The sequence below is a fragment of the Podarcis pityusensis genome, assembly GCF_964106645.2.
Source record: "Podarcis pityusensis genome assembly, chromosome: 10".
NCBI classification, from domain to species: Eukaryota; Metazoa; Chordata; class Lepidosauria; order Squamata; family Lacertidae; genus Podarcis; species Podarcis pityusensis.
The window spans coordinates 22,353,336-22,373,749 of NC_138035.1; the positions used below are offsets into that span (position 1 = coordinate 22,353,336).

A 20,414-nucleotide genomic window follows, 5' to 3' on the forward strand; every position below is an offset into this window, starting at 1 on the left:
CATCAAAATGACTTGGGTCAGCCAGGAAACCAAACGTCTTTATATAAATAGAAGCTGCTTTTCTCCACCACTGCCCTTTCCCTGGGAAGAAAAAAAAAAGGTTGCCACAGAGATTGCATTGCAATGCAATGAGATCTTCCATATTATGGGGGACTCACCAGAGACATGTGTTGTTCTCAAACCAATTACCTTGCAAAGCTTTCTCTAGATTGTGTTAAATCATCTTTCCTCAGAAGTTGTGTACAGCACTATATGCTCTCCGGGGTGTGGGTGGGTGGGTGTGTTGGGTGGTTCTCAGTGCTTATAACAGGCTTGTGTCAATGAAGCTAAAGTTAGAGGATTTGTTTCTTATAGACAGAACAATGTGAGGCACAAATATCCTTTGGGACAATGACTTATTGATGTGGTGAAAGTCTCAGCTTGCTTGCCCTGTGTAATGTCAAAATGTCCCTGGGAGTTGCTTTTGTAAACAGAAACACACCTTGACAGCCACTTAAAAGATTTCTCCGCTGTCTAAGCATGAGCACAAGCCCAGTAGCATAGGGGCACTCACAGAGCATCAACAAACACTAAAAGCTGTTGAAATTATGCATTGGCATCGATTTGTTTTGGGTCATCGCAGGAGGAAACAGCAAGATATTTGATGGCATGAGTATTGGGAACAAGTCTCCTCCACCTGATGCTCCCCCCACCCAACGGACTACAACTCCCATCAGCCCCAGCCAGAAGAGACATAGTTCAATGGTGATGGGAGTTGCAATCCAGCAACATTGACCAAGGCAGCAGGTCGAGGAAATTTGCCTTGGAATGATACTTGTAAGTATGGAATGTGAAGCAGGCTGGAAAAATAATAACAAACACCCATTTTTAAATGCACATTTAAAACTCAGGGCCACTACTAAGCAAGCTATTGCTGCGAGGGATGAGGATGCAGCTGGAAGCTACAGAGGAGGCAGCACTGGCACTTTCCATTTTGCCTCAGGCAGCAAAATCTTCTGGGCCCGCCTTGCTTATGTTTATGGAAAGTGAAGAAAGCCTTCTGTAACCAGACTGTGGGTGCAGGAGGAAAACTCATGCTTGTGGAGTTCACATCATTTTGGGGTGGCTACTAGCACTCTGTGAGAAAAATAATAATGACACAGATGCTATATCCGTCAGAACAACTCTCCACAATAGCTCTATATTCAGAGACAATATAGGGATGCGGGTGGCGCTGTGGGTTAAACCACAGAGCCTAAGACTTGCCGATCAGAAGGTCGGTGGTTCGAATCCCTGCAACGGGGTGAGCTCCCGTTGCTTGGTCCTTGCTCCTGCCGACCTAGCAGTTCGAAAGCATGTCAAAGTGCAAGTAGATAAATCGGTACCACTCCAGCGGGAAGGTAAACGGCGTTTCCTTGCACTGCTCTGGATTGCGAGAAGCGGCTTAGTCATGCTGGCCACATGACCCGGAAGCTCCCTCGGCCAATAAAGCAAGATGAGTGCTGCAACCCCGGAGTCGGCCACGACTGGACCTAATGGTCAGGAGTCCCTTTACCTTTACCAGAGACAATGTGCCATTACTTACCAGGTCCTGGGGACTAGCAACATGGACTGAGTACTGCTATCATATGGTTCAAGATGGCAATTGCTTGACCATGGAGCAAGATAAGGGAGAGAAGGGAAGCTGGGTCACAGAATCAGCTCTGCTGAGAGAACAGCAACTTTTGTCTCTTCCTCTCCTTGAACAGTTTCCCATAGCAACTGGCTGTTCCAATACTAGCATAAGTAAGAACTGGTGCCTGAATTTTCTTCTTTTTCTTCTTCATCCCTCTCAATCACTTTTCCTTTTGTGCCATGTGCCTCTTAGTTTGTAAACCCAAAGTAAAGGGCTGTCTTATCACTGATCTTCCTTAACTGCTATGAGAGCCCTTTGTGGCTGAAAGGTAAGGTTTAAAAGGCTTCAAAGAAATATATATACCGAGCTAGAAGGATTGGGAACATTTGTGCATTTTTAAGAACCTTTGAGGGTATTTTTGGGGTAACTTTCAAGGACAAAGCTACTCCCTTCACCTTCAGAACACTCAATATCTGACAGGAGAGACACCTCCTTTGAAAGTGTCGTCCAGAAACACTCTCAAAGAGCAGGGGGAAAAGATCCACTGAACTTTATTTCATGCAAGGTAGGTCTGCTTATGTGGAACTCTGTTGTTTTGTTCTGAAATGCCAGCCATCATCAATATTTCAATAGAAGAAAACTGACAGGTTTACGTAAGTCAATATAGCACAGAGAAGCTGTGGCAAGATTTACTTCCAATAAGAGGGAAGCCATGCCAAGTCACACAAGGGACAATTGCCCCCCATCATGCCCAGCTTGTGAGCTCCTGGGGAGTAGCTAGCTGACCACTAATGGAGACAGTGAACTGGCTTCGATAGACTTTGGGCCAAAAGCAACAAGGCAATGTGTCTATACCTTTTAAGTCCTGGAGCTTGCTTTGCATAGAGAAGCCTTCCCCAACCAGGTGTTTTCCAGATGCCGCTAATTACATCTCCCATCAGCCTTGACCATTCGCCATGCTGCCTGGGGATGATGGGACTTGTAGTCCAAAACATCTGGAGGGCTGCAAGTCTAGGAAGACTGGCATAGGGATTTGGGTGCAGATATTGCTTAAGGACAAAGATGAACAACATCAGCACTGACCCACTGTCAACCCAGCCAGATGGGTGGGGTATAAACAGACTATTTTCAGGTGGGGAAGACCTTATTAGCTCTTTTAGCATTTCAGTTCATGGTGGCAGAAAGTGAAGCCTGCTGTGCAAACATATTTTCGTACTTATCCCCTGTTCATTCATGGGAGGGAAAACATTTTCAGGAAACACATTAAGAAATCATTATGGACTAGAGCCTTAAGTTGTTTTATTAAAAGGTGTAAATTACAACCAAGTTAGTTATTTCAGGGCAGGTACAATCTGGGGACAGAGACCCACTCTTGCTGTTATAAAACGTAAAAAGTCTGTTTTACACATCATAAGACGGCCAGTCTGAGCAGCATATGGACAGACCATTCTGACATCATGGAACCTCGATAGAACACGTCCTGTGGGATTTCCATGTGGGTCATAAGTCCTGCCCTTAGCATGCAGAGTCAGGCCTTAAGAAGATTGGACTCCAAAGGAGGAAAGGGGGGTGGGAATTTGGGATGAATCTATACTTTCCAATATACAATAGTAAATCAGGTACTAAATGACATTACTGCCTTTTTATGGCAGACTTCTACAAATGCGGTTAAGGTTATACACTTAAAACACTAAAGTAAAAAATAAAAAAGAAGAAGAATAAAGAGGGCGAATTGGTACGTTTATTTCTTCCTATTGTACAATTAAGCTATAAATAACTTCTGGATAAAACGCCTAGGTGTCAATGAAACTTGTTAACCGATTACATTCGAGGAAGTCCCTTTCCCGCGTAGCCCAGCACATCTTCACTATTCCAGTGTCTTCTCCTGTTTCTTGCCTTCTTTTTTCTTTTTCTTGGGCTCTGTTGACACAAGAAATAATTGCAGTGTTACAAGAGCATCAGAAACAACTCCACAAGGTGCCATAGCTGGACATTTGCTAGGGCCCCAGGATTAGGAATCACTGCCCTAACAGTGGTCCCATTGCTCACTTTGGGACGACAGCATCCCAGAAGATCAGATGCAGCCTAAGAGAATGCTCACTTTGCATGCCTTGTTTCCTCCAGGTTTGGGGGCTATCTGTGAGTGCCTCCCAAATCCTGGTGCCAGAAATGATCAGAAACACAGCCAAAGTCAAAGAAAGAAGAAAGGTTTCTTCCCAAACATCTAGAGTGTCCCTGCTCCCACCTGAATTGACCTGAAAGCCTTGCAGAGTCTTCAATTTGGGTTGGGAGGAGGCAGGAGAAAGAAAAGCACCAAGGCAAACTCTCCTTGCACCTGCTCCAACCCTGGGAAAATCTCGGGCTGCCTCAACCAGCTCCAGCAAAACCCCAGTTGACTCAAATTAGCCTGAGGAGTTGCAGGATCCAGGAGTCATCCAGAGCCAGTTCACAGCCCTGCCGGTTACTAAAGCACACCTTCTTTTTCTAGTGGTATGTTTCACTCTGACAACCAAAACAGAGTTGATTTTAGACTATGAAAATGCAATAATTACACTCACTTAGAGCAGTCCTGGGTCAAACTTTGTAATATCTAAAAGCTCTTCCTGAACGTTTTTAGTTTTTGTTTTTGGTGGGAGGGGATGTTTTGGGAGGGGGAATCTCTGCTCCTCTGAGCATTTTTATGGGAATGGAGTGATTTTTACAGGGATGTCCAATGCTTACCAGAAATAAATGTCTTCAAACCTCCACTGAGCTGATCCTACCATTTTATATTTTCCAGAATGTCTCATTCCAATACAGTGGTACCTCGGGTTACAGACGCTTCAGGTTACAGACTCTGCTAACCCAGAAATAGTACCTCGGATTAAGAAATTTGCTTTAGGATGAGAACAGAAATTGCACGGTGGCAGTGGCAGGAGGCCCCATTAGCTAAAGTGGTACCTCAGATTAAGAACGGACCTCCAGAACGAATTAAGTTCTTAACCCGAGGTACCACTGTAGATATTAGGCTGCAGGGGCAATGATCACAAGTGAAAAGGGGGGAAATAAAAAATGGCAGCTGCCAGCCTGATGGGTTTTATTCTATCCCAAATCACTAGAGAAAAATTTGTCCCTACTTTTGTGGCTTGCAGATGAGGCCATGAAATGGAGGGAGATTTGGATAGAAGATCCTGCTTCCTAGGTTTCTACACAAGTTGCTGTTCTGAGCATGTCTTCTTAGAAAGCAGGAACTGATAAGGTGGCCCATACTTTTCAAGTGCCACAAAATGCTGGGATAGTGATGAAAACCCTTAAAACATTATGGCTTCTCTCTTAGTCACAGAGAGCCAGCCATTGGGGTGGTGGTGGTAGAGGCATTGGGAAACAGGAAGGAGTGCTTCTTCCTGAAGCCTAGTTAGTGCTTACTAGGCTTTGGGAAGAAGATGGGTGGACTGTAGGACCCTGTCAGAGCCCTCACGCCTCCTTCCTGAGGGACTTACTTTTCACTTTCAATGCCAGGCACATGCTGGAATGCAGCAGAGAGCTCTACCCATTGAGCTCCCTCCCCACAGGGCTCCTCTCAGCCAGGGAAGGAAGAGCGGTTGCCCAGTTATGCCTGTTTCTCGCTGCCTCCTTCAATCCCTTCACCAGGCCAGGCAGCCAGCCTTTGTTGACTTCACTCCATTTCTCCATGCCAGTTAATTCCACTGAATGAGGCAGAGCTTACTTCCAAGTAGATGTGTTTAAGATGGAAAGCAAGAGTAAGTTATTCATAGGACAGGGTCGTGCAGGGCTAGGTTTCTTAGGGGGGAGTGAAGTAGGGGCAAGTAGCTCTTGCCGAGCTCAATGAAATTGAGTAAATATGCGAAGAGTCCTACTGCACACAAACACTGACCTGGGATCAAGTGGGACTTACTTCTGAGCAACCTTATACAGAGGGCGAAGCTCCAGGATGCAATCTTCCGCATACACGTCATGAAAGTAAACGTTCCTAAACATAATGAGACCTGATGTCATGGACTGACTGGACACAGAGGAATGGTGGGAGGCACCAGATGGGGAACCACCAAGGGAAGAAGGTTCAGTGCCTGGGGAGTGGTGGCGAGACAACGATAAATGGACAGAGGCAGAAATCTGAGAGGAGCTGTCGGAAGCCGAAGAGGTAACAGGGTTTGTTGAGAAGGGAGTGTCTGGTAGAGAGAAGTCCAAAATCAGAAGCTGCAGCAGGAGAGGATGGAGGCCAAGAGATGGAGATGAGTCAGGCTGGTGAAGAAGCCAGGGTGTCTCCCTCTCCTGCTGTGACCAGCTCCCCTCCCATCTGGTCTCCCAGGACCAGAAGAGGTATGAAGAGTGAGGAGCAGAGACAGGTATGTCAGTGCAGTCTCAGATTGCTTCAGAAAGACTCAGAGAAGGAGATTATTTAGGCAGATATTGTAAGGTGGGGATCTTCAGCCTCCACAACTCTATCATAGGGAGAGAAGATTTGCTGTGCTCCAATCGTATGCAGAGTACTTTCTCTCTGCTAGAGGTGAAGAAAGGCCAGGACTCCAGTCCCAAAGCCTTTTTCCTCTCAACTTCATCAGAATCCAGATGGTTCTCCAAAGCAGCCTCTGTGATTTTATCTCCTCTTCCTCCAAATCCTTGTACGGAGGTTGTTTCCATTTCCACATCACAAACGGCTTCCTTCAATTTAGTGATTCTGTGATCCAATCCTCCCAACTTTTCATCAATTTGGTCTGAAGCATCTGAGTATTCCTCATTTCCACCTCATATTCTTCTTCTTCATCCTCTGGCTCATTTTGTTCATCTTGACCAAACATTGATCTGAACATTTTCGGTTGTTCAGTTATCATCAACTGTTTAACAATACCAATGGTCACTTATTGATCCAAAAGTACCTTTGTCATACTGGATGCTTTTAATGTTCTGGATAACATTAGGCACCCAGTCCACCTTAATCCCCCCCCCCTTAGAATCACAGCTACAATTGCACATTCCTTTCTCATGGCTAATGATGGGCAAAAGGGGTGCCTGACCCTTTAAAGCAGTGATGCTGATGTAGGATAGAATGCCCCTATTTTCAGCTGAGGAATGTTGGAGGGCATGCCATCCCACTCTGCTTCCTCTACAGACGTGTGCTGGCAACGGTGCCAATTTCTGGCGAGATCTCAGGAGATCTTGCTGAAACCTCATGAGACTTCACTGTAACCTGCCACCGCCACAGAATCCAGGTAAGGGAGGCTTCTGCAGGAGGTGGCAGCAGAGTAGGGTGGCACTTTCCCGTTTCACCTCAGGTGGTGTAACGGGATGAGCCGCCCCTGCAAGAAAGCAATGATCTACTCCAGAGGTAGCCACGGTGATGGACCACGGATGTTGTGGACTATTACTCCCATCATCCTTTACCATTGGGCATGCTGACTGAGGCTGATGGGATATGTGGTCCACAGCATACCTGGAGCACCACAGTGGTCTACTCCCAATGCATATATTCAATGCCACTTTATAGACACCTAATACACAGGAGGATGTTTCTTAAAATAAAAATTCAAAAAGAATATTCAGGGGCTCGGAAGCAAGGGAGGAGTGATGAGGAATAGTCTCTGGTTGAGGCAGAGGCGTTCTGATCACAAGTGCCAGCTCTACTTGGCATGCGAGGTATTGTCTCAGGGTCTAGCTTAGAACAAACTGAAAATAGCAGGCAGCTCCTGGAGAAACCAGGTCACGGCTCAGTGGAAAGCAAGAGAAAGGTTTTTACACATACATCTATAAACACAAAGACACCAAGACACCTCCCATCTTTCCTTCCTTATTTACTGCGGAAACTGGGTTTACTTCCCTGAAAATCTTATTTGACCCTGCTTTCCACCCCCAGTCCCCTTTCTCTGCCCCACATGCTTGCTGTATTTCCCCCCTGTCTGCTAAGGGCATAGATTTTTCTTTCTTCCAGAAGAGAGGCAAAGACAAAGAGATGGCAGATGATGGAGGCCAAGCTACCGAGAGATTTACTGAGGCAAGCTGATCCAAACATGTTATAGGATCATAGAATTGTGGCATTGTAGAGTTGGAATGTCATTACTTATATTTAGAAAATTCATGGTGGTTGTTTTTAAATAATCTGTTGATATTATCTCATTTTGATTTTATAGTGTCTGCTATTTTTAAGTGCTATTTTTAATGCATTTACACCTACTTTTTTGCATACAACTTAGTTATTAAGCAGTATATAAACCTTGTTAAATAATAAATTACATAATTTGGAAAATCTTATCATGGGAAGTGGCAGGCCTACATTGAGTGATCTGAAATTAGGACTAGTTCTAACACTGGGCAAACTGCGATGTCTGGAGCAGGACGCAGTGGGGGCAGCAGCCACAACCTAGCTGTTCCTTCTAACTCTCCACCCACCTACTGCTTCCCTGGAAGTTCCTCTCTCCCAGGACCAATTTAGAAAACTTGTGGCCAAATTAGACAACTGCATGATTTTTTTTTGCTCAATTTTACACCATAACTAGGGGTTCTAGTTAAACTTAAAAAGCATACCTTATGCAAGATGGAAGCCATCTATCTCTGGTTTAGGACACAATCCACCATCCCATGATTTTCTCTTGATCAGCCACAGACTAATCTAATTAGCATCCATTTCAGTTTTGGAAGAATGCTGTTCCAGTCTAGGCTACACAGTTGTCATGGACTGGCTGGATGCAGAGAGTGGTGGGAGGCACCAACTGGGAAACCCTCCAAAGAACCCCCCCAGGGGAAGAAGGCTCAGAGCCAGGGGATTGGTGGTGGGACAATGATAAGTGGTCAGAGGGAGAAGAGGGAGCAGACTGGGAGGAGGAGGAAGGTGTCGGGAGCGGAAGAGGCTACAGGGTTTAGTGAGCAGGAAGAGACTGGGGCAGAAAGAAGTCCAGACTCAGAGCCAGAGGCAGAGGGAGACCAAGAGACAGAGATGAGACAGGACAGGCTGGTAAAGAAGCCAGGGAGTCTTCCTCTCCTGCTGTAACCAGCTCCCCTTCCTCCTGGTCTCCCAGAACACAGAGAGAAACGAAGAGGGAAGAGAAAAGAAAGACAAAATGAAGGAACGTTAGGTTTCTGGAGAAGGAACCAGTGGGAAGGCAGGACAATCAGTCCTCCTCATACCTCCCTCATTGGGACAAGACCTACTGGGAAGAGTTGCTGTAATCATTAGGCCTGTACTGTTTTGGTTTCTTTGACTAAAGAGTTAACTTGACTGGCACCAAGTGTTTTATTGCTAACCTACTCCTGACTCCGACTCCTCACAACAGTTGATGTAAAAATTCAGGATTATTGCATGCAGTTTGTGTCACAGTATAAGCAGCTATTCTGAATGCAGAGTCCTTCATATTGACTCCTTAATGGAAGATAACAAAATCAGAACAGTCCAATGAATCAAGTTTACAGAGCTTATTTTGCGGGAATATAAATTCCTCTACAAGTGCGCTGATTTCTCCAAACATATGTTTGCTTCGGCAGGTTGGAGCCATGATTCAGCATCATTTGTATGGCTTCCGTGGCTTTTTAGGATGCTATAACAACTCACAGTTGTTAAAACTGAGCCAGCCCCTCCTCTTACGGAGAAAAATAAATTGCGAAAAATAAAGGTAGTGCTTCGACTCTTGTTTTCCATTTGTGGCTTTAAATTGTGGGTTGCTTCTAGTCCTTGGGCACTATCTCTTCAACATACCGTATTTTTCCCTCTATAACACGCAGATTTTTTCTCCTAAAAAGTAAGGGGAAATGTCTATGCGTGTTATTGAGCGAATGTGTGGTCCCTGGAGCCGACTGGCCCGAGTGCATCACACATTTTCTTCGAGGGTCATCTTCGTTGCGGTCAGCAGAAGCCAGGGAAGTACTTGCTAGGAGGTTTGGCCACTCTGATCGCTTGATTGTGTGTGCAGCGCGACTGTGTGTTTGCTAGTGTGTGTGCTTCGTGAGTGTGTGGTTGCCTGTGTGTTTGTTCGCTAGCGTGGGTGCTTGGAGGGAGTGAGAGAGTGACTGACTGCTGCATCTTCTCCTGCAATTTGCCTTTTAAAAAATTGGAAGCAGCGGGGCAGTAAAAACCACCTCCGAAAGCCCCGTTTTTCCCTTCTAAGGCTGCAGCTCGGCTTTGGGAGCCCTGAACCCCTGCCTTGTTCTTGAGGGATCTTTGAGGTTTTCCCTTTAGCTTTAACCCAGCCCCCTTATTTTACCAGTTTATCTTCATTCTCGGTGTGATAAACTGATTGCAGGCAGCCACACGTGCGTTCGAGCCTCCCGAGAGAGAAAGCTGTTGCTTTCCTGCATTCTGCCTCAGGGTCTTACTGCCCACCTTCTTCTGTTTCGTTACTGTGTTTGCTCAAACGGAACAAAGAGCAGAGAAAACCCCTCCCCTCCAGGCAAGCAGAGGGGAAAGCAGACCGTCCTTCCTTCTAATTCCTCTCCGTGCTCCGGTGCTGCTGCTGCGTCTAGGGACTCGCAGGCAACATGCAGGTGGGGGCGGGGAGAAAGAGAGAGAGAGAGAGAGCTGGCTGGCTTGGGTGGGTGGGTGGGTGGGGAAACTTTTGCCTTCCTTTCCTCTCTCCGGTAAAACCCCTCTCCTGCATTCTTAGCCAGCTGCTTCACCTCACACCCCTCTCGGTGCTCCTTGTCCCTTCTATGTTTTTCCTTCCCTCCCCACTTAAAACGTGGTTACAAAGCACGGATCCACATGGATCCTCAGGATCTTTGCATTGGGTCACCCCAAATTCACCATCAGATCACATAGCAATGATCTGATGCAAAAACAGGGCTGCAATGGTGCAAAAACGTGGTTACAAAGCACGGATCCACATGGATCCTCAGGATCTTTGCATTGGGTCACCCCAAATTCACCATCAGATCACAGAGCATGTCCATGGCTACAGCCTGCACCAAAAAAATCACGCACCCACTGTTGCCTGGGTCTGCAATGGTGCAAAAACGTGGTTACAAAGCATGGATCCACAGGTCTTTGCATTGGGTCACCCCAAATTCACCATCAGATCACATAGCATGTCCATGGCTACAGCCTGCACCAAAAAAATCACGCACCCACTGTTGCCTGGGGCTGCAATGGTACAAAAACGTGGTTACAAAGCATGGATTCTCAGGATTTTTGCATTGGGCTACCCCAAACTCACCGTCACATCACATGTCTGTGGCCACAGCATGAAGCACAAAAATGATACATCTACTGTTTCATTCAGAATTTTTTTTTCTTGTTTTCCTCCTCTAAAAACTATGTGCGTGTTATGGTCAGGTGCGTGTTATCGAGTGAAAAATACGGTAATTGCCTTCCCCCTGCTGCTTTTGTACTAAAGGTTTATATACATAAAGTAAAGGTGATGGCTTAGAAAAGGCCGCCTGCAGCTATTCGGCACTGCTGAGCATTGCTATCAAATTACTAAGAAGTGGTGCTAATCCATCACGCCTAGACCCAGCAAAATCCACGGGGCTTATTCCTATGTTTGGTTAGGATTGGGGAATTCATTCCCAAGATTTCTTGCTTAACAGGTTTGTGAACTGAGCCTAGTGTTGGGATGTTGAATGTTTGCCAGCTGTAATTGATTGACCCCTGGATCCTGGCATATGACAGGTCTCTTTGTATCACCAACATTTATAAACTCTAAGTGCTTCAGTTGGCACTATAAACATGAAGCAGTCACTTAACTCTTGTGGCTTTGCTCAAGGGATCTCGGGCTCTCTGGTTTTACAAGAATGATGAAGAATCTCAAAATATTCCTTCACAATGAGATCGGCTGGGCAAGGAAAACTCCCCCATTTCATGGTGATGGGCAGGCTGCCAACTTTTCTCTGATATGGCTGCTATGCCTTTAGCAGATGTATGGCAGGCAGAAACTTTGCATGTGCAGCACGCTGACAAATGAAATGGGAAAAGCCTCCCCTGTCGGATGTCTACTTGACTCACATCTCTTCAATTCACAGCCTACAAGAATAATGCTGGAAATCTTAAAGTCTGGGCCATGAGCAGAATACAAGCAGAATACACCAAACAGGTATCCTTTACAGAAAGATCAAGATCTACACTAGATCCAAACTACACATCTTCACGGTCCCCACAAAGCCTCAAGTTGCTCTTTACTGTGTTGCACACTGCTCTGCATTTTCCCACGTCTTTGTGTGTTGTTCCGTTCCATAGGTTTTGCAAGAAAGCCATTTCCGACCTTGGGAGGAGAGGGGGTTGCGGGTTACCCCCTCCCACACACGCGGGGGCTGGCCTTTTGCCCCCGCGAGATCCAGGGAATCCCCGGGCGTGCCTGCGACCCGGCCCGCCAATCGGCGGGCTGGGGAGGCGTGGCCTAGCCTACTTAAGGCCAGGAACGCCCGGGGACCGCCCTCTTTCCCCTTGCCAGCTGAGCGGTTTTCCCATCCCACCCACCCTTAGGCTTAGCTAGCTATGACCTTGCTATGGACTCCGGTTGGTCGCCGCAAGGGGCCTGGTAGGAATTTTTCCAATTTGGCGCACTGTCAGCCTTTTGGTTTTTTCGCCTACCTCGTAGCAATCGTCACAACTTCAGTGGTATTTGGCGGTTAGGCATTGGCAGGGGTTTATTGTTATGCAAATGAATGGGGGGGAAGGAAGCGCCATCACCTTCCCCCAAGAAAAGGGTAGTCCGGTAAAGGACTCCGGGGGACGTTGCCTTGTCCGAAACCTAGGGAGGTAAGGGCCTCCGGCACGCCCCCGAGCGGTGACACCCGTGGGATCCTAGTTGGCGTACTTCAACAGGACTCCCACGGCTTGTGGTTAACCCTTCCCGGTCTCCATGCCGGGTAGTCGATAGGAGCCAATGCCTAAGGCCAATACCTTTCAATTCTGTGATCAATAAAGTTGTGGCCTTATTATGCCCATTAACCTTAATTAATGTGTCCAGTGTCTTCATTTCACATGGGGGAGGGGACTTGCCATGCAAGTGAAGCTGTCGAAAACGTTGCCTGTGAGGCAATGAAAAGTACCATGCTTTTGCTGTTGTTGAAGCACAGTTAAACCTTCCTCTCTTTCTCCTCCTAAATTCTTTTTATTAAATTTACAACCCGCTCTTCCTCTCAAAGGAGCTTAAGGCAGCAATCGCTTGGAGCCGTTCCTTGTTACTACGTGGTCTGATGTGCTTCACACTATTGGTGGTGGGAAATAAAATACTCAGCAAAACAACACCAAGACATGGGGTAAGTTGTCACCCGCCTCATAGATGGGAAGAGAGAAAACAGCATATGGCTGCCATTTTCAGCAGCAACCCGCCATTTCTTGTCACATAAAGTTCTGTCCTAGTATTCAAGCTCTTTCTGCATTCCCTTCTCCTTTTCATTTCTATATAAATATAACAACAAATCATAACTGCCAGAACTGAATATAGACAGTTCTTCCAGATGAAGACAACCCGTTAGATATTCTCTGCAGATTGAACATGTCCTCTTTCCCAAAGTTTCCTAACAATTTCAAGCTTCTTTCACCTTCTCGTTCTTTCTGAATAACCTTCTGCAGCTTGAAAATCTGATTGCTTTGCCATTGGAGTCACCACCAGAGCTTCAACATTAGTCTAAACTTCATACCCTCCAACATTTTTCCAATTAAAATAGGGACATCCTAAGAAAAAGTGGGACATTCCAGGATCAAATCAGAAACCAGGACGGCTTCTCTAAATCAGGGATGTCCCTGGAAAATAGGGACACTTGGAGGGTCTGGTATATAGAACTTATAAGTAAATAAATATATGTTGACATAACAGAAAGATGAATGAGCACCACAACAGTTTGGAAGCATAGCAACTGTCTTCCAAAGGTTAAAAAAAGGCTGGAAAGAAATTGAAAAGAAATTGATAGTGATTTGCTAAAGTCTCCAAGAAGGCTTGCTTGCTTCTTTTTATAAAAGGGCAGTATGATTGTGTTGTTGTTTTTTGTCATGCCAGCTGCATTAACCTACTGATAGGATCTGTGTTTTAAACTGGTGGTGCAGCTTTGCTTTTATTATTCCACAGGTGTGAGAATTGCCTCTTGAAAATTCCTGTGAGATGCTTACAGAGGACAAAGGATGGAGTGAAGGAGACAAGAAGGAAGGGCGAAATTAAATACAAGAAAGAAAGAAAGAAAGAAAGAAAGAAAGAAAGAAAGAAAGAAAAGGAAGGGGGTGTAGAAGCCCGAAAGGAAGGAAGGAAGGAAATGATTTACCCATTTAGAATAGTAATGAGAATAAACATTTGCTTATGCTGGATCTTTTTATCACAATAAGCATAATAGCTCCAGGCACTCTTGCTGGTGATGGGCACTGCTGAATGCCAAAATATGCCACTGAAGGAAGATGCAAAGAAAAATATATATGCATTGCTAGTTCACATAAGCAGCACAAAAAGTGTCCTAAACTCTTCCTGAACCATACCACTTCAGGATGTCACATGTGTGTGCGTGTTTGATACTGTTGAATGTTCTCCCCGCAAAAAAAGCTCCCTGCATATATTCAACTAGCTTAGACAATGCTTTTCAACTGTGGGTGCCCATATGTTGTTAGACTACAATTGCTGTCATCCCTGGCTGGGGATGTTTGGAGCTGTGGTCCACCAGGACTTGGGGACCCAAGGTTGAAGAGCACTTGTCAAGCAGACGACCCTTCTCCCTGAAGGAATCCTTTACAACATGCAATGAAATTTTTAGATGGGGAGAGCATTCGGAATATGTCCCCAGTCCTCCTAAGGTCAGAAGTGGTAAACTCCAGAATCCTACCACCACCATTCACCTCATTTGACATATTGTGTAAATCAGATATAATAAATTATTGCATTTGTGAGTTGCTTTATATTGCACAAGGCAACCCAAAGTGACTTACAACCCTCGATCACAAATACATGAAAACCAGGGGAGAGGATACATTAAAAACATCCCAGTCACTTCTAAAAGGTCACAGATAGTTAGGCCAAAGGCCTGGTTATAAAGGAAAGTTTTTGCCAGGTGCCTAAAGGTAATGACAGCACCAGGTGAGCCACCCTAGGGGATGCATTCCACAAATGGTGGGCCACCACTGAAAAGGCCTGTTCTTGTGTTGCTTCTTTCATCCTCAGATTTTCACACAATTGCCTTTTTCATATATAGGCTTGCTAAAGGGAGCAATCTTTGCATTTTTCAAAAGCTATTTACTGTTGATTGTTCCGTTATCCCGTTGAACTCTGCTTAGTAGCAGCTGCCAGGAAGAAGCTGAAATTGACAAGCTGTCCTAAGAAAGTCGAAGGACTTGCTCCAGAGTACAGACAGGCCCCATTTTGATGGACTCACATCAGGGCTGACCCAACACATTTTGGCACCTGAGGTGAACCGCAAAATGGTGCCTCTTCCCAGCCAGGAAAGATGGGGGAAAGGAACAAAGGGGGGAATAAAGAGCTACATCAGGATTCACTGCCCCTGTGGATTCTGCCGCCTGAGGCGTTTGCCTCACCTTGTCTCATGGGTGGGCCTACCCTGTCTCACAAGTGCTTCATTCGTCAAGGCAATGGGCAATGGAGCTGAGCAGGAAGTCCTTGGCTGTTCCTTTGGTTTCCCCCATTCTCCAAAAAAGCTCTTTTCACATGCCTAACTTCCAATCAGAATGAAAGAAGTTGTCTATGTGAAATCATCACTGAAATCATTGGCTGGGAGAATGTGGTTGTTTTTAATGCTTTTAGAGTGTTTTAAACCGATTGTAATGAAATTGAGTTTGCCACCCTGGGCTCCTTTGGAAGAAGATACAAATTGAATAAATAATAATAATACTTTTTTTTTAAAAAAAAAAACCTTTTGAAGCTGAGAAAATCCCTCACTTTTCTGTCTAATTACTGTGAGTAGCAGCTTATTCTTTTGATTTCTGTAATGCTAATGTATACTAAATTCCTGTGAGTCCACCTAATGAACAACATTAAAGACAGAGGGACATAATAATCAATCATGAAGATGCATCTAGAAACACAATAATACCACATGAAGGGAAATGCAGGGCCTCGTTTCCTATTATGGTTGCATTTTTCTAATAGGACTGATGAATGAGTTTTAAACTGATTTCTTGGGTGATGTGTTTTTTTGCAATTAAGTGTTAGACCTGAATTCTTCTTTCAGTTACCAAAATCATAATTTGGGTGCTTTTTCAGGGATATTGAAGGGATGGAACTCTTTCACCTCAAGGATCAGATAAACCAACTAAAAAAAATCAGCCAAACTCCTCATTGTTAAGATGAGGCTGGCTTTTATATTTTCACCTTTGGATGTCTGAAGTATAGAATATTGAACTGTATCCAAGAAAGCTCTAAGACATTTTGCTGTCAGAATAGAAACAGTAAATGGTGCTCCCTCCCCAAATCAAGTTATAAAGAAACCAAGGCCAGTCAAGTTGTTTTGGTACGTGAGGCAGATAACCTTACAAGTACCTCTTCTTGGGAATAAAAATATTGCTGTGGCAATGGCAACTAGTATACACTACTATACACCAAGACTCACAACTTAAATACCAGTTTGCTGCTCTTTCATCTTTAAAAGCAGTTGCCCTCCATTCCTGTTTCCTGAGGCCTTCTTATGATGGCCCCCCCTATTTCAAGAAGGTCTTAAGAAACAGGAGGAAAACCTCATTTCCCATTTCCCAAAGTCTTAGAACTTCTTGCAGTGATATTTCCCTGAGGCAAAAAAAGGCCCCTACTAAAGGTAATAGGGGACTTGCCTAGGACTTGCCGTCAGAAGGTTGGTGGTTCGAATCCCCGTGACGGGGTGAGCTCCCATTGCTCGGTCCCTGCTCCTGCCAACCTAGCAGTTCGAAAGCATGTCAAAGTGCAAGTAGATAAATAGGTACCGCTCTGGCGGGAAGATAAACAGCGTTTCCGTGTGCTACTCTGGTTCACCAGAAGCGGCTTAGTCATGCTGGCCACAGCTGTACACCGGTTCCCTTGGACAATAAAGCGGGATGAGCGCCGCAACCCCAGCGTCAGCCACAACTGGACCTAATGCTCAGGGGTCCCTTTACCTTTTACCTTTTAAAGGTAATAAGAGATGTGGGGACAAAATGTGTCTTTGACACCTAAAAATGCCTGAAATAGCTAGCAAGGGATGTGTGGATGAGAAGCAAGCAGAAAACTGGATTTAAGAAAGACAATCTGAGGGCGTTTGAGGAGCCACTTTAAAATGTTGGCAGGGGGATATGGCCTGTGGCACATGGGTTAGCCATCCCCAGGGCTTTTTTTCAGCTGGAACTCACTGGAGCTCAGTTCTGGCACCTCTCAGGTGGGCGCCATTGCCATTCTAAGAGAACAAGGAAGACATTCATGGTGAGTTCCGGCACCTCTTTTTCTAGAAAAAGAGCACTGGCCATCTCTGATGTAATGTGCATAGTTCTCCTAAAATACAAACTGGAAACGGTCCTTCTTACAGTGCAGTCCTATACAGCGAAATGGCCATGTGCCTTACTTTACAAAGGTCAATCCTCCATTTGACGGTATGTCAGTCCTCTATTTTGAATGTACCCCTCCTCCTTTTAAAAAAAGGGTTGTCCAGTGTTCAGTGTAAATACAGGGTGAGTCTTTTAAAAGAGGCCCCGTGGAACATGTGTACTCTGTATCCACGGGGCCTCTTTTAAAGGACTCACCCTGTATAAGGAAGGAAGAACAGCAAGGAACTTGAAGCTGCCCATTAGCAGTTAGCTTCTGAATGGCAGATTTAGCAAGTACCCCAAGAACCTGGTCACAGTCGCTGCCTACAGCAATGATTAATGAATGTGCAGCAATACATATGTTAGCACATTTTCTGCATATAAGTTATATACGTTTTATGCAAATCTGGATAATCTTGGGCTGAGTTTGAGCTGAGCAAACTTAATACAGAGCAACTTGGCTCCTCTCGTTTTACAGGGCTGAACTAAGTGGCTGTGGGTGGTTGAGAAGACCCATTCTACTGAGATTCCCTGGGAGAGTTCAAAGAAAGAAAGAAAAAAGATCTGCCTCCTTTTCAGCCCACTAGAGAAGCTCTCTCATAGATGTGGTAATTCAGCCAAGATACTCATAGGGTCACCCTTCACAAGAGGCACTTTCAGGTGCTCTCAGCCTCCAAACTCCTGTTAACAAGTCTCTGCAAATGATCAAGATGAGTGCTTCTCTCCCTGTGACTGTTTACCTGTCTTTGGGAGCTGACGTTTGTGGGATCCATTTTTAAAAAACAAGCATCTTTGTTTAAATGTGGGCTGCTTCATATTTGGGGTTTTGGAACCCTGGTGGAAAGACACTTGTCAGGAAACAGCAGCACCTGCTGGCAGAAGGCGGCACTGCAGGCCACAGCAGTAGCAACGCCCGGTCGACACAAGCTGCAAAAAAGAGGGACACCTAGGGGTGGAATTAGGACCAGAGACATGGCAACGTGTGATGCTGCTCCCCTTCCATGAAAAAGCCTTTCAAGTCACAGCAGTCCAGATGGACTCTATCAGGCGCCAAGCAGCAGCCACAGAAGGGGATCTCCGGGAAGCAGCAGTCACCAGAAAAGAACTCCCAGGACACAGCTTGAAGGCCCACAATAAAGCAAACATGCCATGCCATTGTTGGTCAAGGTCTGGTCACTGCCTAGATGGGAGACCACCAGGGGACTCTGCCTTGAGTTCCAAGGAAGAAAGATGAGCCATAAATGCAAATAATGAATTAAGAATCAATGCTTCAGCTGAGATTCCTGCATTGCAGGTTCCCCAGAATGATGTCTTCTAAAAGTCAGATAGTTGTTTATCTTCTTGACATCTGATGGGAGGGCGTTCCACAGCACGGGTGCCACTACCGAGAAGGCCCTCTGCCTGGTTCCCTATAACTTCTCTTCTCACAGGGAGGGAGCCGCCAGAAGGCCCTCAGCGCTGGACCCCAGTGTCCGGGCTGAACGATGGAGGTGGAGAAGCTGGACTCACCTTCCACTCTCTGTACACAACTGTACATCTGGAAGGAGGTGCTTGCATGGACACCCCTTTCAGGCATCAATGAAAGCATCGAATGGAAAGGTTGCAGCCCATCACTGTCCCCACCCTGTGTTTATTGCATTTGTCAGTGGAATATCTAGAAGGGCTCTCCTATACTGGTGGTTTTAAAAAACCTCATGAGCAGGCCCCCATTAACACTCTGTATCCAAGGGAATTTTTTAAAAATTGTATTTTAGGTGGTACTTATTAATTTAACAATAGTGATACCTTTTTTGCTTTGTGGCATCGTAACTATTTTCCAGTGTTTGTGAGACACTAATAGATCTGAAACTACCATTTGCTGACTTTCTGGGACACATTTCTTGCAGCAAACAGACCAGATGATTACAGTGGACTCTCGGGTTGCGAACGTGATCTGCATGGGATGTACGTTTGCAACCTGCAGTGTTCGCCACCTGCGTCTGCGCACGCGCGGGTTGCAATTTGGAACTTCTGCACATACGCAAAGCACATGTGTGACCGCCGGAACCCGGAAGTAACCTGTTCTGGTACTTCTGGGTTTCGGCAGGTTCGTAATCTGAAAAAACACAACCTGAAGCATCTGTAACCTGAGGTATGACTGTATATGGTATAGAAGCATTCAACACATTCTCTTAATTACTATATTTCAACTAAAAAAAAAAAAAAAGCAAAACAAAACTTTACTGCCACCATATCTGTATAAAACCACCTTGTATTGCATAATATACCGGTAATTGCCATTCTCCTGTTTGCAGTATTGGCAATAATATCAAATTCTGCACCACTGCAGTGCTGCTCTAAATCTATTGGCATGCAGACTATAAATTGAGCTACCAATGTTAATTGCAAGGAAACAATGTTTCATTTATCTAACTTTTAATTTTATTTATTGGATTGGTATAACACCCTTCTCCCAAAGATCACGGGGCAGTTCACAACACAAAAATCCAAAATGGGAACACAAAATACATGATAAAAAGAAGAACAAAAGCAAACCAATGACCCCTCTCCCACAAACACTTTAAAAGGACACAGAATGTTAATCAGTCAAAGCCAAAGGTCTGGTTAAACAGAAACACTTTTGCCTAGCAGCTAAAAATAAATAATGAAGGCACCAGGTCAGCCTCCCTGGGGAGAGTGTTCCACAGATAGGGAGCCACTGAAGGAAAGGCTCATTCTTGTGTTTACACCCTCTGGACCACTCACGGAGGAGGCACATGGAGAAGGGCCTTAGGTGATGGTTGCAGGGTCCAGGTGGGTTCTTATGGAAAGAGGTTGTGCTTAAGGTATTGTGGTCCTGAGCCATTTCAGTCTTTATAGATCAAAACTAGCACTCTGAATTGGGCCTGGAAACAAATTGGCAGCCAGTGCAGTTGAGCAAAGATCAGTGTAAAATTCTCAAACCATCTTCCCCCGGTGAGCGAATTTCCCAAACCGTCTTCAGAGGTCTTCTTATCCTCTCTATCTAGAGCAAATGTTTTGCATGCAGAAGATCCCAGATTCCCTCTCTAGCGTTGCCAGGTACGGCTGGGGATGTCACTGGTCAGAAACCCCAGAGAGTTAGTTGGTGTAATCAGTGTAAGCCATACTGAGTTAGATGGATTGATAGTCCAACTTGGTAGAAGACAGCTTCCTATGTTCCTACATTTTTTTTGTGGCTCACATGTCAACACTGAACAGGAATCAATGATCTTCACACAGCATATAGTCCAACTATGGCTTTCACTCCCGTGGGATGTAATGACGGACACCAACTTGGATGGCCTTAAAGGAGGATTAGGCAGATTAATTGAGGATATAGCTATCAATGGCTACTAGCCACAATATCTATGCCATATCTTTTCTATCAGAGATAGCATGCCTCTTAAAGACAGCTGCTGGAAATTGTAATGTTGT

The 20,414-nt window shown here is 45.3% G+C and overlaps 1 protein-coding gene across 1 annotated transcript in view; it reads right to left on the minus strand.

The window, feature by feature from the left end:
• Nucleotides 1-2,876: 2,876 nt before the first annotated feature.
• Nucleotides 2,877-20,414, minus strand: part of PTN (pleiotrophin) — a 102,394-nt gene continuing 84,856 nt past the window's right edge. Inside the window, exon 5 of the mRNA XM_081024090.1 lies at nt 2,877-3,514. Within this exon, the coding sequence (XP_080880216.1) occupies nt 3,462-3,514 (53 nt within the window). The 3' untranslated portion in view covers nt 2,877-3,461. The remainder of the gene's footprint in view (nt 3,515-20,414) is intronic.